We start from the raw sequence: 19,047 nt of genomic DNA, 5'->3' as shown, positions 1-19,047 counted from the left end.
CTCGAGGGGCAATGCCGGGTGGGCACCGGCCTTAATTACCATAAAGCGCGGTGGGCACGCGCTCGAAAGGCGGCAATGTCCCCGGCAGGGTGGGCACCTGCCAGGGGGCTCAAGACTTGTCACGGAGCGGGGCCAACGCCGGGTGGGCTCCGGCTTCCAAGGGTAAAGCGCCCCTCAGCGCTAAATGCAAAATAAAGCGCTCGTAAGTGCTAGAAAGGGAAAGCAAAGCGCTCCCAGCGCTATCAATCCAGTACAGCGCCCCCAGGGGCAATAGGACAACAAAGTCCAGCAAAAGGTCCTCAGCAAGGCAGGGGGGGGGCCAGAGCCAGCTCACTGGGTCTCCAGGCAGGGAGACACCCCAAGTGGCGATCCTCTGGCCCAGCAGCAGCAGCAGCAGCCCCCTCAAGATCCTGGAAAAGAACAACTTCAGTGGGGAAACAGCCCCATTTTTATACAGTATTTCCCTTTGTCTGAAGGTGCAGGGTGGGGGCGGAACCAGTCGCAGCTGGTTCTTGAGTACTCGGTTTACCTCAACCACCCTCTCTATTCACTGGCAGGGCTTGGGTCATTAGACACACCACAGGGGGGCGGAGCCAGCATTGTGTGGGGAAAACCCAGCCCATCCAGGACACAGGTACACTCCTCCCACACATCACTCATGCTAATCTCACACTCACCACCGGGCAGACCCATCCAGACTTTCTGGAGCCTGGCATGCCAGCCAGCTCCAGCCAATCACACTCCAGCACCCTCACTGCACACGTACAGCCATGTCTAGAAATGGCGCTTCCCTTCTAGACACATACAAGCCGCACATACCATTGCGCAGCACTCACTCTCGCGAGTTCACACATACCAGACTCAAGCCTGTACACCCCACGCATCAGGAACTACCAGGGACACATACATTCCCCATGCATTCCTATGGGCGGGCAGGCCTAGCTCAGCACATGCACTCAGAGTGCGCACGCACTTTCCACTGGGACACAGTGAAAGTGCGCAGAATCCCAAAAATCACCATTGCCAGGTCACCATTTCACGCAAAAAGTCTAGGGGTGAACCTGCCCTAAGGGCCCAAGTCCAACGGTTCTCCAAGGGCTTGTGTGTGCCTGCTTCCAGTTGGAAGTCAATGACTTCATCTGCTGGGAGTTCTGACCTTCCAAGTGGTGCCAACTCCTGTTCTGGGCCCCGGGAAGTAGTGTTGCTGCTTCAAGAGCAGAAAATCCATGCATCGTGCTATAGCACCGTTTTTCCCGCTGCACGTTTGCTGTGTAGTTGAAAAATCAACGCATCACCGCAGTGCGGCTGAATAAACAACGCAGGGCTTGTTCGTGGCTGAGAGAACCGCTGCAGCCCAAGTCCAGAGCACGATCTCCGACACCCGAGACCCCCGCTCCGAATTAGACACAGGCCCTGTTGTGCGGCTAAAGGAATCAACGCTTCACCTGCCTGTGGCTGAAAGAATTCACGCAGCGACTGCATCGCCGGCTCGACCCCAGTATGTCTGGATATTCCACGCATCATGTCTGGGTACCATGTTTCCAGCGCATCGCAGAAAGGAACCACTTTTGGAATTCAACGCAACACTTCATTAACTAAGGAATAAACGTAACACTTCTCCTGGGTGCAGCAGGACCGACACTTCAATTCTCCTGGATTCAAGAATCAATGCATTGCTTGTGTGTTCTAATGCTTCCCTCCTTTGCACCCGTTTTTCATTTTGGATTTTTACGCATCAAAAGTACTTTGTGCTAAAATCAATGCATCCATAGAGTTCTATGGACAGAATTACTTAAACCTTTTAAAAAGTGATATTTCTACTTCTGTAAGTTGGATTTTTTGTCATTTTGGTCTTGTTCGGTTTAGATAAAGATTGGTTCTTTTTCTAAACTTGTGAGGTATCCATTTGTAGTGTTTTCATTGTGTTACTGGATACTCCATGTACAAATGATTTACACGTTACCTCTGAGATGGGCCTGACTGCTCGTGCCAAGCTACCAAAGAGGGTGAGCAGGGGTTATCTTGGGGGTGTAACTCCCTTATGCTTACTAAAAGGAAGGAACCTTACTTGACCAGGGTGCATACCACTGCCATCTACAGACCCCCATACCTAACAGATCCTGTAGGTTTTTAGCAACTACATATGACCCCTGTGGTCACTCACCACCTCTAGATCGGAGGAGACAATAGAAGTTCTTCAGACTTTGATGAAACAATGATAGGAAACATAACAGAGGTAGATACTAGAACAGAAAGGGACATGTATTCCCTTAAACACTTATAATTGATTTACAAACGTTGATAACGTAACAAAATTACCCAATGAAGGTTCTTCTGTGCAAGAAAAACATATGGGTTTAGCCAAATTATGTGATGATTATAAAGTAAAACAAACAACAAGGTTATGTCTACAAAGGCTAAAAGTGAGCGACCATGGGAAGCTACATTTCTACTCTTCTCCATGATGCTTGGATCTTTCAAAGGAGCAGTTTAAACTATTTAAAACTAACAATGGACCTTGTAGCACATTGAAATATAAACTGCAGAAATCCTGCTGATGGCAATTTTCCTTTCGGAGTCAATATAGGACTTGTAAAAGGATCCTTACCTGGATGGGTGGAAAAGTCTTTTAAACAATTCATCTAAAGCTTATCTGAACATGGTCTCCTACTCATTCTCCTCCAATTTTTTCCAAAAGCCAAAGAAACCATCTATTTACTGAACAAGATGGCATTCTCGAATTACTTCGCCACCTAGCGGAATTTTCTCAGTCTCTTCTTAAGATTTAAGAGGCCTAGTGCTTTTCTAGAGGCCAGCACACAATCAAAACTAGGTAGTGGTCACTAAGGCTTTCATACTTTTCAGGTGGATAAAATGAGTAAATTACAGTGCATCTGTGATGGTATCCTCTGTTTGGTGGTAACGTAGAGTGAAAGAACACTATTGCAGACAATAGCAGCCCATTCTTTGGACCTCACTGGTCCCATCTCTGTTCTGCTGGATGTGCAAAGATTTGCGGTTAGTAAAATCTGTGTCACTAGCTCTGCACAAATAAGTTCTTGTCCTGTAGTGATAATGGCGTTTGGGGTCTCCTCATTTCTAAACTGTATTAAACTTTGTATATAGACAGGGAGGATACCCGATTACTTAGAGAGAGGCCTTTGTTTTTATTAACTTGAAGCAGGTGTTTTACATTTTTGTACCATGACTGTAGAAGTTGATAAGGAACATTCTATAAAGAAAAGACCACTATTGCTAATGAAGCTAGTGCCCAATCAACCCTCTTCATTAATTTGGCTGGTTTTTTTTTAACTTCAAAGCAATACAGTACCACAGAGGCTTCAGTCAAGAATACCTCACTAATTGTGTCTAGGGTAAATAAGTTAGGAGTACCAAAGGAAAGATCTGGCAATCCTATGGCCCAGACAGAGGCCATAGAAAATCCACGAGTCTGTGAGGAAAAGAAAGAAATTGGTATCAGGCCACTATCTGTTTTTCTCATAGCCAAAGTGATCATAGGATAGGTGCTTGAGAACATAGGGCCATATGTATGAAGACAATTTTGCGATCGCAAATGCCGAAATTCGCAGAAGTTCTGGGTTTGCTCACAAAATAAGGAATCGATTCCTTTAATGCAATGTAAGAAGCACAGAAAAAGTGCAATTTGGACTTAAGGAATCGCAAATTACCACCAACTTCAAGTTGGTGGTAATTTGCGATTTCCTTGAAAAATGCACTTATGCATTTTTCAAAAAGCCATGTGACTCACATACATGCCCTTAGGGCATGTATGTGCTTCACATCTGCACCCATGCTCATTTCAGGGGTGATACAGGGTGTCTTTTTGACACCCTGGCACCCTTAAAATTGCATTCGCAATATGCGATTCTCTAATTGGGAATCGCACATTGAAAATGTGTTTCCATTCGTTCCTATGGGCCTCTAGGCCCATAGGAATGAATGGGGAGGTATTCCTTAATTGCGATTCGCAATTAAGGAATATGTAGGATTCACAAAATTATTTGCGAATCCTACATACATAGGGTTTTGTGATTCTCAAATAGCGATTCGCAAACACTCTATTTGAGAATCGCAAATGGTACTTTTCATACATATGGCCCATAGTTCTCAGGCTACTCAGCAGCTCTTGTGCTAGGCAGGCATATGACTACCAGTGTTTGGTCTAGAATTCATAAAGACTGGAATGTGGCAGTGATGAAAAAAAGAATCAAATCTAATTTAAGGCAGAAATATGTATTATCAGTGAGTGATCCTCTAAAAAACAATGGTAGCTCAAAACCCCAAAAAAACTCTGTATTGAAGTTAGTCAATAATGCCTCCCATTGCATCATAATTTTGAATGTTTGCTGAACTTGATTTGGAGCCTTACCTTAGGTGAGCAGCAAATATTTCATCAAAAGGGACTTCCAAAAGTTGCTGACATTTATACTCTGGATTTGAAAGCTGCAATACAAAGCAGAGTTGAGCTTGAGAACACACATTCATGAAGTACAAAGCAGAGAAGCATTGGCAATGCCAATAAGTCTGGTCTATGAATGAAAGTGGCTTCTGTGTTACTGATCTATGTAGACACTCAATAGGGGAGCTTACAGGCACACGGTCTGGAACCAACGATTGACAGTCTTATTGTCATCTTTTCTCCCACACCCAACGTCACAGCCATCCTATCATGGATCTCATAGGTAAACACACATATAGAATCAACTACCCTTCCACTCTCACCAAAAAAGCCGCCAAACGCTTTAAACATAACTTCTTGAGGTCGCACCCTGAAACACCCTTTGCCGACACCTACTTCTCACCGGGCAATGGAGCCCTGAACACTGACTTCATCTTCCACACCTCACGCACAGCCCAATGGAGAAAAACGTTTCTAACCCTACTCACCGTCTCCACCACCAGGAAAACAGTTCATGGCATAACTCTCTCTATCACACCTTCCCTACTCTTCCATGGCAGAACCACTATTACTATCTACAATAACGGGATTGTCCTAATTCAAGCCACGGACAAGAACCTGGAACTACTAGATAACCTGTTCCCCAAGTTCAAAGAGCACCTTTCCAAGTTGCGGACCTCCACCCAGAATTCCACCAGCACTATCTCCCCGGTCGTCGCAGCCCCCACCTACAACACCTCTACCCCCAGCTCCCCAGTAAATGGCCCACCTGCTGTTAACGCCCCACACTCCCCAAGCACAGTCACAAATCTCTCCACCACACATACTAGCCGCCCCTCTAACATGACCCCGTTTACCCCCACTCATACCCCCCTCATCCCTCTCCCCTCTGACACAACAACTCTCACCCACAACACGCCAACATCTGAATACACCACCGCTCGGAGTTTATCCACCCCCCCCGCCCACCCCTCCCATGGCAGACGCCTCGCCCTCCCCAGCTCCCTCCCCTCTCCCACCCACGACACTCTCACCCTCCCAACAAAACATACAGAACATACCGCCTCCCCTACCTTAGTATCCCCCTCTCTTCCACCTCCTATTCTCTCCACCCCCAGCCCCCTCCCCACTCCCACCCACGACACTCTTACCCTCCCAACAAAACAATCAGAACATACCGCCTTCCCTACCTTAGCATCCCCCTCTCTCCCACCTCCTATTCTCAGCCCTCACTACCCTCCTGTCTCCCCCACTGTCTTCAGCCTTCACTCACTCTTCGATTCACCGGCACCGTCTCCCACTGACCTCACTACCTTCGCCTCCCACCCACTGTCTACTTCACCTACCTCACCCCCACCCCTCGCCCATAAACACGCCCACACTTTCAATGCCATCCCACCCATTAGCGCCGCAGAACCTTCCAACAACACTAGTATATCCCCCCCCTCGATACCCTGCCCGCTTTCCAGCTCACTACCCAACCATTCACCAATGGCTCTCACCACCAACCCCATCCCCAATGCACCTCCTGACCTGACCTTATCCACCCTCCAACAAGTCAAAGAGGATATTCTACAAATCAAAAAGGATGTCCACGCAATCAAAGACCTTCTCTCCTCACAGCCCATTATATCTTCCACCGTCCCTCCACCCCACAAACGACGCACCCTCCCTACATACCCTCGCCTCCAACGACATCCGCGCTGGCCGACTATCCCCGTTCGTAATAACTACCACCGCCCACGTCGTGTCCTCAACCCACTATCGGACCGCGACTTATGCTCTCTCCTACGCTCTTATGGCCCAGGTCCGGAAAAACACATATCCAACACACACATCCCCATACCCACAATTCTCACAAACCCTGTGAGGCTCCCAACACTCAACAACAGAGGCTCCGTCCCTAACAACCTCAGAAAAGTTCCCCTCACACTAGAAAGCTCGACCACCCTTCTCTCTCCCAAACTCAAATGCATCCTACTCAATTGCAGATCGGGCCAGAGACTCTCCTCCGACATCGCTGATCTCGTCTCAGCTATGGATCTGGACCTAGCCATTCTAACGGAAACGTGGCTTTCTGAAGCCTCTACCCCGATTATGGACATACTACTCCCCCCCAACTATCACATCATTAGGTTGGACAGATCGCCAGACAAGACGGGCAGGGGAATTGCATGCATTTTTAGGAGCAACCTCTCCGTTACACAAGTCACCTCCCCCTCCCTTTCCTCCTGTGAACTCCTCTGCCTCGACATCACCAGCGAGGTCAAACAAGTTTGTGCTCTACATCTCATCTATCACCCGCCTGGTGACAATCTCTTATTCACCCAACAACTCATGGACATGATCTCTTCCAATGCCGGTCGGCAGACCACCCAAGTCTACCTAGGTGACTTCAACCTCCACTGGAACGATAAGAAAGACACAGTAGTGAATAGTCTCAAAAACTTCCTCAATGCGCTTGACCTCACCCAAATATGCGATAGACCAACACACGACAAAGGCTCGATACTCGATCTCATCATTGCCAAAGAGAACACGACACAACTGGAGGCGATCCAACCCTGCGACTGGTCAGATCACCACATTATCACCTTCTTTATCAATGAAAAAGTTAAACTTAACCCGGGTCAACCAATCAAATGCAAAACATGGAAAAGGGACATGAAGAATCTTAACCCCTCAACCCTACCCCCCCACATCGGCAATCTCCTCGTTCCCCCCTCAGGTGCCTCAGATGTCCAATCACTGACCAATCACTACCTTGACTCTATGAATACAATAGTCAATGAAGTCGCCCCACTGCAACTGAAGAGAGTCTCCACCAAAATTTCTAACCCTTGGTATGACGATAGACTCAATGACGACAGGCGTACTATGCGAATGGCAGAGCACACCTGGAGATCGGACCCTTCAACACTGCACCTCAAAAGGCTTAAGAACAAGAGAAATGCCTACTTCAGGAAAATAAAGCGCACAAAGTCGGACTTCTTTAGCCGTCAGTTGGACCAAGCAAAAAACAGGCCAAGAAAGCTGTTCGAACTAATCAAGACCCAAACAAAGACACAACCCTCACAATCAAACAGCACAACAAGCGACACCCCACACTGTGAAGCCTTCTCTGCTTTCTTTAAGCAAAAGACTGACAATATAAGAAATGACCTCATCATGGATGTGAGCCGACTCCCCAACCACACCAGAATGTCAAACACTCAACCTAAAAACAAGGCATCCTGGCTGTACTTCGATACCTACTCGGAAGAAGCAATACACAAACTACTCTGCACCTTGAAGCCCTCTAATCACCTCACAGACCCTCTACCTGCTAATGCTGTAAAAGACTTCATCCCCTTGCTCCTCCCTCTCTGGACCAAAATCATCAACAGTTCCCTACAACAAGGCCTCATTCCAGACTCCCTCAAGGTGGGGCAAGTCACACCTATACTCAAGAAACCTACAGCAGATCCATCTGACCTCAACAATTACCGGCCCGTCACCAATATCCCCACCCTGGCCAAACTGCTGGAGAAATGTGTCCAACTCCAGCTAACAAAACACATTGACCAATTTGACCTCCTCAATCCTCATCAATCAGGCTTCCGAGCGAAACATAGCACGGAAACAGCTATGACACACATAATTGATGACGCCCTCCAAATTCTCGATCGCAATGAGTCCTGCCTCCTCATCCTTCTTGACCTCTCATCAGCATTTGACACGGTCAAACATGAGAACTTGCTGGAGCTGCTAAGCACTAGAATGGGTCTATCGGGAACTGTTCTCAAATGGTTCTCGTCCTTCCTTCACAACCGGTCTCAGAAGTTCAAGATCGACAATGTGCTATCTACACCTGTGCCTGCAGATCTAGGTGTTCCACAAGGATCCTCCCTCTCCCCCACACTGTTCAACCTCGTCATGGAACCGCTCGCCACCTTGCTCCAAGCTTCCAATGTCCAATTCCATATGTACGCTGACGACACACAACTTTACCTAAAACTACAATCCCCGGAAGATATCAAACACCTGAATTCCACGCTTATTAACACTCAATCTTGGTTGGCCGATAATCACCTCAAACTAAATGCTCTGAAAACTGAGTTCCTACTCATCTCACCCCTGGCGAAAATTTTCGCCACCCAAACCTGGCTCAATAACCTAACAGCATTCAATGTCCAACCTACCATCGTGGATTCGGCGAAATCCCTAGGCATCACACTCGACGCCAAGCTCAACATGCAGCAGCACGTTAGCAAAGCCACAAAAGGAGCTAATTTCCAAATCAACACACTGAGGAAAATTAAACCCTTCCTCCCTGCCGAAGACTTCCGAACTGCCGTACAAGCCTTAGTCATCCCTAGAATCGACTACGGAATTGTGGCCCTCAGCGGACTCCCGCTATCCACAACAGCACCCTTAAGAGCCTCCCTGAACGCTGCCGCGAGACTCATTACTGGCTCAAGAAAACATTCGCATATTTCCCCAGACCTAAAGTCTCTAGTCAAGTCAAGTCAAGTCAAAACCACTTTATTCGATTTAGTTTAAAAATCATAAAAGCATTCTACAATCACATCACAAAAAGGCAGAACAAATTCATAAACATATACAAAAGCATCAGTCAGTGATAATTTCATAAAAAATACATGGTATGAGGAAACAACAATAATAATTAATTAATATACATTATAAAAATACATCATAAAAGAGAGAATACTCAATAAAATAGACATTTTAAAATGAAAACAACATCCATTTCATTTATCTTCACAAGGCACCAATATTTACATCTTTAAGTCTTTTCCTCCTGCTCCTAACCGCAGCAACAAGATAGTTGGCCACGCTAAACATGGCCAACGTAGAATCCATTAATTGGAGGTACAGGAGAGCAGGTTTTGCCTGAAGAAAAGCTTTTTCCTTCAATAATGGTACAAGGTATTTCTGTCTGGGCTCAATGAAAAAATTACAAAATAGCATAAAGTGCATATTATTTTGAGCAGAAAAACTATCACACTTACAGACAGGGGCATCTTCCTCCTTAAACCAACCGTGACTGTCACACAAAACCGTATAAATCTGGTTAAACCGAAGTTTAACCAGAAGCCACCTATGAAAGGGGATAGTGACAATAGTAAGGTACGGTTGGATGGTAAGACGCGTAATAGTCAGATAGTGGGCTCTGACCGTGGGCTTGAGTAGTTGGCATTCTTCCCTCTCCACGTTTTTCCTAGTTATAAAGTTGGCCTTCACCCAGGCTAAATCTGATTTCTTAAGACCCTGAGGAATAAGAAAAATATCAGGGCGGCCCAGATCCAAGGAGCACTTCTTTATATGTGAAAGCCAATCTATACTTTTGTAATTATCCAGTTTTAAACAGTCCGCCAGTATTTTATGATTTAGGCCCAAGTTTTTATTTGTCCAAAGCCTTATCCATAACAGGATAGGGGCCATAAGAAGGGTGTCCGATATATAACCAAACCCAACTTCCTGGTGGACTGAAAACGTGGCTGTAGATTGGGGGAGCCCTAAGGTAGAACGCAAGAATTTATTTTCTTCCCTTTGAATTGATTCACTATTTACATAGCCCCACAGACCAGAGCCATACCTGGCTATTGCCACTGATTTTGCCCTGTACAAGTTAAGTAAGGCACCTGTTGGCTTCCCGCCCAGTCTCCTAGCAAAACTTAAAATAGCAGTGGCTGAGCTTCTAACCGCCTTAGTTTTAGCTACAATTTGCGGAGCCCAACTCCCCTTATTATCAAAAATTACACCCAGGTATGTAAAAACTTTAACATTGGTGATCACGTCGCCATTACAATAAAACTGTCTGGAGTTGTTTTTACCAGCCCCAAAAGCCATGACGTGTGATTTGGAGTTGTTTATCACTAAGTCTAATGATAGCATAAAATCATTAAAAGCATTTAAAAGTTTTTGTAGACCTATAGGAGTCCGAGCTATTAAAGCGGCATCATCCGCGTACAGGAGAACCGGAATACGAGTTTCCCCTGCACGCGGAGTATCCAAGGTCGCCGATAAAAGAGTTTCCTCAAGTGAATTTATATACAAGGTGAATAGCATGGGCGCAAGAATGCAGCCCTGCCGCACTCCCCTGCTTGATTTGAACCAAGCGGTACGATTACCTTCCTGGTCCATTCTGATTGAGGCTTTCAGATCTTTATGTAATTCTGCCAGAAAATGTACAAGGGGGGGGTCCAAACCCAGCTTTAGCAACATAGTCCATAATCGAGCTCTATTCACCAAATCGAAAGCTGTGGATAGGTCCATGAATGCAACATAAATTGACCCTTTTTTGACAGTTGTGTATTTCGAGATTAACAAATGAAGATTTAGGCATTGGTCCTCAGTCCCCCTCCCAGCACGAAACCCGTATTGGGCATCAACTAGAATATTGTTAACTGTGGACCAGGTGTTAATTCTAGCAAGCAGGACTTTGCCCAAAATCTTCATTGAGGAATCCAATAGCGAAATTGGCCGAAAACACTTTGGGTCGCTTCTTAGGCCCTTTTTAAAAATAGGAACTATAATGGCACATGACCATGATTTTGGCAACCCCCCCTCATACACACAATTAAAAACATTAGCTAAAATCTCAGCCCACAACTCTGAATTAAGTTTGTATAAGTCCGGGGGAACCCCATCCGGGCCCGGGGCTTTATTTGCAGCTGAGCCTAAAATTGCCAACTCTACTTCTGATTTGGTGAAATCTAACTTAATATGAGAAGCCGAGGAGTAAGGTATTTTAAACACCTCAGCAATTTCGTTTGAACCATATATGTTGGAAAAATGATTAATCCAATCGGCTTCAGATATATTAATTTCAAGGTCCTGATTAGATGTGTGAGAAAACAAGGGATTATTAATTATAGCCCAAAATTTGGAACTATGTTTAAGGGTAATGGGGTCCATCAAAGAGTCCCAGGCTTCATCTTTGATGGCTTTTTTTCGAAGTTTGACTGCCAAAGCGTATTGTCTTCTTAGATCTGCCACCAAAGTTCTATCTCTAGGCGATTGTTTAAGACCTTTCCGCAGAGCTGCGTGTGCCTGTGAGCAGGAATGGTCAAACCATCTACACACTGGGACCGAACCTTTCCCTGGTTTGACTCTGAGATCTTTATCCACTCTAGCACAAATAGCTTCAAAGGCACTCACAACTTCCCCTCCCCTCATCTCTCTATTCAAACATATCCCAAATTCAGCTCCCATATCCTGCACAATACGACCATGAAAATCCTCTGGGCAGACTTTGCACCATTTGAGGCGTCTGCCTTGGTCTTTGCTCCTCACGTCCCTTATAGAGGTAGTCCTAGCTACTCCTTTATGCAAACCAGAGAGAGTATCTAAAACCAATAACACAGGGTTGTGGTCACTAAATCCACTAACAATTGCATTATAAAATAATACATAACGAAGGAGCCCTGAAGACATAAAAAAATAGTCTATAATTGATTCACTGCCCCTAGCGTTATATGTGACCACACGGTTTGATGTATCTGCGATCCCTGGTTCATATAGATCATTTGATGAGAGCATGTTTTCCATTGCCACACCCTTTGGACTATGTTCAAAGTGTGGCGATAAAGTATGATCAGGACCATTTTCATCAATAATCTGGCAATGGGACTCACACAAATGAACATTAAAATCGCCCATCATTATACACTGGACAAAAGTGGTTTGTTTTGACATATATTTGGTTAAAAAGTCTGATAGACCATCTAAAACAAAATTTGGGGGTCCCCCCTGCATGGAGTTATAACAGTTTATTAATACAATCTTATTCTTATCAGCCAAACTAATTTCCACCATTTGGAAATAGTGAGAAAAACTAGGGATTTCTCTAACATTACCAGCAATTTTAACTGAAACAAGGAATAACAAACCCCCTCTGTCCCTACCCGATGTGGAACTCAGAGCATCAACAAAGAAAGAAATATATCCTTCTACCCAGAAACCTTTATCTTTCGACCAAGTTTCTTGTAATGCGACAATATCATGGTTCTTCACTAATTGTAACCAAATAAAGTCATCTTGTTTTGCCCGTAGGCCTGCGATGTTCCATGATAATAACCGTATGTGCACTCCCCCTAACTGTAATGGGTCATTAATAACAGATTCGACTCTAACAACAGGTAGGGCCACATCAGTATTGACTGGGCAAATCAAGTTATCCTGGTCGGGTACAGGTGCTAGTCATTCAATGTCTACTCTATCAGCTAATGCTGAAAACATATTTGACAATGGTAGATTATTAGAGAGTGTATTCCTTGTAACATTTACTGCACCATTAACTTTAGTTGGCTTAGTCATCCAGACATTAAAAGGCATAGGTGAGATAAGGTTGTCCTCTGCCCAAGTGTTATCAATAGACTGTAACTTAATATTCTCATTTACAACTAACCTATGTGGACGGGGATAAAAGAAACCCAGAGGCATCGCCCGCACCCCTTTACTTACGGGATCCAAAGGGGAGTCATCCCAGAAAAGTCGACTCGCGACATTCTTAGATTTAAAATTTACAATGACGCAGTCTCCTGCAACCTCTTTCTTGCTTTTACCCACCCAGTTTACCCGTCTACTTGTTACAATATTATCCGCGATGTTACTTTCTCCCGTGCAGTTGGCATTACACCATTTTTTAACGTGCCTGAGCAGAGACTCATGTTGTTCTATCGCTCCGTCTTCGAGTTTAGGCACGTTAACCAGAATTGCGACAAAGGGTGTTGAATCCGGTGGTAAATTTATTGGTGGTACCCTTTTTTCCGGGGCCCCCCACTGGCCTCTAGGCCTTGTGGAACAATTTGAACCAAGGGCAACCTCTGTCGTGGGGATGTATATTCCATTGTCTACTTTCCCTTTTGGTGGCACAGGTAAAAGAGGGATATTAACTGGTCTATTTACAGGTGGGTCACCAACTTTAGGGATAGTGACCTTTACAACTGAAGGACATGGCGCCAAAGGCATAGAAAATGCAGGGGCCCGAGCATTAAGAACATCATTTATACGATCACATTTTGATATAAGGTTCTTAACACAGTCCTTCAGAGTTTCATTAATATCCGAAGCAATCTGGATTAAAGCAGTCTCAAGTCTATCTGTAAACAGTTTTTCCAATAAGGCCATAATGACTTCCTCCGTCAGAAGGGCTGGCTGGGTAGAGCCAGCCATAGTTGACACCGACCTTCCAGCAACCCCGGGACTCAAAGGGGGGTTAGGTATCACAATTTCAGGTATGGCCGGGCATGGAAGAACTGTAGCAGGAAGTGACAAGGTGGGTCTACAAGCCTCAATTATAACCCGAGGCTCCAAAGGTATACAATTTAAGGATGAGGCATATGAAGTATCAGCAGTCCCGGGACTAGAAGCAAGGCCCAGTTCACGCTCGGACTCAGCAATCTTAGATGATAGTTCCCCCACCTTGGTAGTTAAATATGTAAGTATACTTGTAGTATACTTAGGCACCTTCGCCTTAGCTTCATCCGCCGATGATGTTGGCAATTTACGCTTACCCATTGTAGAAGATGTTAAGGACGTGGCCCGTCCCGTCCCTGGTCGTCCTTGGACGGCCTTAGACGGCCCGCCCTCTGCCCGGGCTCCGCCCGGCGTCGCCCGCGCGCGTCCGCGACGCGGAGGTCGAGGCTCCGCTTTGTAGCGCCTCCGGGCGCGAGAACAGCGGTGGCAGGAAGTCCGCGCTAAGCCCACTGGGAGCTGTAGTCTCTAGCCGCTCCTGGATGTTGATGGCGGCGAGACTCACAGCGTAGGCAACCCAGGGACTATGGCAGAGTGCTGGCGTGCTGGCGTGCAGGCGTGTTCCAGGTAGGCAAAGAGCGCTGTGTGCGCTGCTCGTGACCCCCGCTCCACCGAGGTCGAGGCTCCGCTTTGTAGCGCCTCCGGGCGCGAGAACAGCGGTGGCAGGAAGTCCGCGCTAAGCCCACTGGGAGCTGTAGTCTCTAGCCGCTCCTGGATGTTGATGGCGGCGAGACTCACAGCGTAGGCAACCCAGGGACTATGGCAGAGTGCTGGCGTGCTGGCGTGCAGGCGTGTTCCAGGTAGGCAAAGAGCGCTGTGTGCGCTGCTCGTGACCCCCGCTCCACCGAGGTCGAGGCTCCGCTTTGTAGCGCCTCCGGGCGCGAGAACAGCGGTGGCAGGAAGTCCGCGCTAAGCCCACTGGGAGCTGTAGTCTCTAGCCGCTCCTGGATGTTGATGGCGGCGAGACTCACAGCGTAGGCAACCCAGGGACTATGGCAGAGTGCTGGCGTGCTGGCGTGCAGGCGTGTTCCAGGTAGGCAAAGAGCGCTGTGTGCGCTGCTCGTGACCCCCGCTCCACCGAGGTCGAGGCTCCGCTTTGTAGCGCCTCCGGGCGCGAGAACAGCGGTGGCAGGAAGTCCGCGCTAAGCCCACTGGGAGCTGTAGTCTCTAGCCGCTCCTGGATGTTGATGGCGGCGAGACTCACAGCGTAGGCAACCCAGGGACTATGGCAGAGTGCTGGCGTGCTGGCGTGCAGGCCTAAAGTCTCTAAAATGGCTGCCATTTGAAGCCAGAATACAACTAAAAATTGCAGTTATGACACACGCGGCCGTGCACCACAATGCACCCAACTACCTCGCGCAAAAGTTGTCTATATCAGGAGGTTCTAGATCCAATAGAAGTAAAAAAAAATCTACTCCTGAAACCTTGTAGATTTCGGAAAGAGAAAACATACAAGCGCTCCTTCTCAGGAATGGCACCCAGGATCTGGAATGCGCTCCCTCCTGAAACTAGGCTTATCTCCTCCACTGCACTCTTCAAAAAAGAGGTGAAAACCTTCCTTCTGGCCAAGATCTCCTTAACACTATAGGTACTGGATCAGAGACTCTGCATTGCTTTGTATCACTGTTCACTTGTCCTTTGGCACTATACTTCTACTTGAAGGGGACACTCCTACGCTACTCTCTTACTACAGACCAATATATGATTCACTGTGGTTTACTGACTCGCTCTCCCGATGCCCACACTCAGTGTTCTCTCTATACTACGACATTGGTGTTAACCATCCACACACCCAGGGTGTACCTGAACACCTCTGTAGTGGGATCAATGACTTGTGCCTTCTTATATTACTTGGTTACCTGATTGTATATTGATATGTTCTATGTATGTTATTATTATTATCTTACCATGTTAGGGACTATTATACTGTTCCCATTTTCTCTGTTCTTTCCTACTGCCCCTACTCTGTCTCTGTGAAGCGCTCTGATATCTGTAAGGATCTTGTTCGCGCTATATAAAACTTTGAATAAATAAAACAAATAAATAAATAAATGCATCCATTCATCAATCCATAGACTGATATTACCATTCACTCTCTGACACAACCGCAAACCTACACTCTTAAAGTAAACAAAATGTCTAAGACAAATAAAAAGAATAGAAGTAGAACAAGCATTGGAAATGCAATAGGTCTCGCAATAGAATAGTTAGACATTTTTCTTTTTGCAAATGGAAGAGTGGCGTTGCGTGGATGAGTGGCGTTGCGTGGATGAGTGGCGTTGCGTGGATGAGTGGCGTTGCGTGGATGAGTGGCGTTGCGTGTGTGAGTGGCGTTGCGTGTGTGAGTGGCGTTGCGTGTGTGAGTGGCGTTGCGTGTGTGAGTGGCGTTGCGTGTGTGAGTGGCGTTGCGTGTGTGAGTGGCGTTGCGTGTGTGAGTGGCGTTGCGTGTGTGAGTGGCGTTGCGTGGATGAGTGGGGTCGGAATGCAATAAGTATCGCATTAGAAAAGTTGTATTTATTGGTCTTGTAAATGACATAATTTGTTTATTTTTGCGATGTTAAAATTGCTATATTGATAGCTTTGTCATTTACAATGCCAATAGTTATAACGTTTGCAAATGTGACACCTATAGCATTTGGAATGCAACATGTTTAGTATTTACGTGACTTATATGGCAGCTCTGGTCGTTATGCTACATCTCTAGATAGTTTTATCTTCCGCAAATGTGACACCTATTGTAACACAATATGTGTTGTGAGGGTGAGTGAGGGTGAGGGGTTGAGGGTGAGGTGTTGAGGGTGAGGGGTTGAGGGTGAGTGAGGGTGAGGGTGAGTGAGGGTGAGGTGTTGACGGTGAGGCGTTGAGTGTGAGTGAGGGTGAGGCTGAGGTGTTGAGGGTGAGTGAGGGTGAGGAGTTGAGGGTGAGTGAGGGTGAGGAGTTGAGGGTGAGTGAGGGTGAGGGTGAGTGAGTGTGAGGGGTTGAGGGTGAGTGAGGGTGAGGATGAGTGAGGGTGAGGGGTTGAGGGTGAGTGAGGGTGAGGGTGAGGGTGAGTGAGGGTGAGGCTGAGGGGTTGAGGGTAAGTGAGGCTGTAGAGTGAGGGCGGTAGAGTGGTAGAGTGAGGGCAGTAGAGTGAGGGCATGAGGGCGGTAGAGTGGTAGAGTGAGGGCGTGAGGGCAGTAGAGTGGTAGAGTGAGGGCAGTAGATGAGGGCGTGAGGGCAGTAGAGTGGTAGGGTGAGGGCGTTAGAGTGAGAACGTGAGGGCGGTAGAGTGGTAGAGTGAGGGCATGAGGGCGGTAAAGTGAGGGCAGTAGAGTGTTAGAGTGAGGGCCATAGAGTGGTAGAGTGAGGGCGGTAGAGTGGTAGAGTGAGGGCGGTGGAGTGAGGGCTGTAGAGTGGTAGAGTGAGGGCGTGAGGGCGGTAGAGTGGTAGAGTGAGTGCAGTAGAGTGAGGGTGGTAAAGTGGTAGAGTGAGGGTGGTAGAGTGAGGGCGGTAGAGTGAGGGGGGTTGAGTGGTAGAGTGAGGACGGTAGAGTGAGGGCAGTAGAGTGGTAGAGTGAGGGCGGTAGAGTGAGGGCATAAGTGTTTGGCAGGAGCTGAAGAGGTGAGTGGCTGGTGCCTCTGTAAGGCAGGCCGACATAGGACCACCCCTCGCCCAGCCCTCCAGACAACACTGTCTACAGGCTTACCTGTCTACACTGCTGCTTTGGAATCGGTGTCTAGTCAGATATCTGGGCTTGGGGAGGGTTGCGGCTGAGCATTGAGACACTTGGGTAGATGCATGTACATCCTTTGAACAATCCAGGTATCCGTCCGTGCACCAACAACCATGTATTCATTAAACGATCCTGTTAATCACTGATTTAATCATTTGTGCATTCATTTAACCACCCCTGAACCTGCATTATCCACCTACACATCCATTACCCATCCATGCAGCAATTGAAGGTTGAGAACATACGTGCAGCCTGTGTATAATTTCTGTTGTTTTGCTGTTTTCCGCTATGAAATATACATTAACGGAGCTGTGTGAGGTCTCAGTTGTATCCGTCTGCCAACACTGCAGTCTAAGGCTGTGGGGCCTTGGCGGCGGCCTGTGGTTCCCTGTGATGGCAGTGCTGCATGCTACCGATCAGAACTGAGGTGATTGGTCGGGCTAGGATGGACTTTCATCGGGGCTGGTGAGATTTCTCGTAGAATGGCAAGGCAGGCAGACACTGAGGTGGGGTGGGGGCAGGGCTGTTGAGAAGTTAGAATATTTGTAGTTCCCTTCTCCCGGGGTGGGGAGGGGGAAGGGGGTTAGTTAGAAAGGATTAAACAAATAGTGCCTTCAGCGTACTGTCTGCGGGGCACAGTTATGTGTGCATGCCAGGTGTAAGGGGCAAGACGTTTCAAAACACAGCACATTCCAGGAAAGTTCTTTTTGTTTACTTGAATTTAAGATTAAAATTTCATTTTTAGTACATGTCTCATATTGCTAGCTGCTAGCTCGGAGCTGAGCAGGATGCGGGCTTCTCCCAAGGGTGATGGGAGATTTAAATGTGTGCAGGAGGGGTGTGTGTGTGGGGGGTTGGGGAGGGGGAAAGACATAGTGAACACAGTGAGATGGGCTGGGTGAGGGGTAGAGAGAAGAGAGCCATAGTGGTAAAGTGAAGGTGAATATGGACGGTAAAATTGACATTAGGTCGGGGTTATGGGGACGGATAGGCAAGCATGTGAAGGGAGGGTTGGTTAAGAAGGATTGCGCGAGAGAGGAGTGGGGGCGGGTGATGCGGGTATGACGTGGGCAGCTTCTTTTCTATACTTACCTTTTTCAATCTTAGAAATCTTAGATCCGGCCAGAGGAAGGAGTGGATGGGTTCTCTGGCAGGATCCTGCGGTACTGGCTTCAATGCGTGTCCACTGGGAGGGTACCCGAGGAGTTTTGTAGGCGATGAGCCACTGTGGATGCCACTTGCATTGTAAGGAGGGGCTGGGGCAGAGTCAGTCAGAGGTGCGGCGTGGCAAGGGGGTTAGTTAGAAAGGATTAAACAAATAGTGCCTTCAGCGTACTGTCTGCGGGGCACAGTTATGTGTGCATGCCAGGTGTAAGGGGCAAGACGTTTCAAAACACAGCACATTCCAGGAAAGTTCTTTTTGTTTACTTGAATTTAAGATTAAAATTTCACTTTTAGTACATGTCTCATATTGCTAGCTGCTAGCTCGGAGCTGAGCAGGATGCGGGCTTCTCCCAAGGGTGATGGGAGATTTAAATGTGTGCAGGAGGGGTGTGTGTGTGGGGGGTTGGGGAGGGGGAAAGACATAGTGAACACAGTGAGATGGGCTGGGTGAGGGGTAGAGAGAAGAGAGCCATAGTGGTAAAGTGAAGGT

The 19,047-nt window shown here is 47.2% G+C and overlaps 1 protein-coding gene across 4 annotated transcripts in view; it reads right to left on the bottom strand.

Moving 5' to 3' along the window:
• Positions 1-19,047, bottom strand: part of PCID2 (PCI domain containing 2) — a 339,645-nt gene that overhangs the window by 159,809 nt on the left and 160,789 nt on the right. For all 4 annotated transcript variants that reach the window (XM_078657682.1, XM_078657681.1, XM_078657679.1 and 1 more), the window contains one exon: positions 4,391-4,464. In XM_078657682.1, the coding sequence (XP_078513808.1) occupies positions 4,391-4,464 (74 nt within the window). The remainder of the gene's footprint in view (positions 1-4,390; positions 4,465-19,047) is intronic.

Source organism: Lissotriton helveticus, chromosome 8 (assembly GCF_964261635.1).
Source record: "Lissotriton helveticus chromosome 8, aLisHel1.1, whole genome shotgun sequence".
Classification (NCBI taxonomy): Eukaryota; Metazoa; Chordata; class Amphibia; order Caudata; family Salamandridae; genus Lissotriton; species Lissotriton helveticus.
Note: the sequence above shows the minus strand (reverse complement) of the source record. Positions and strands in the feature narration are given on the sequence as shown.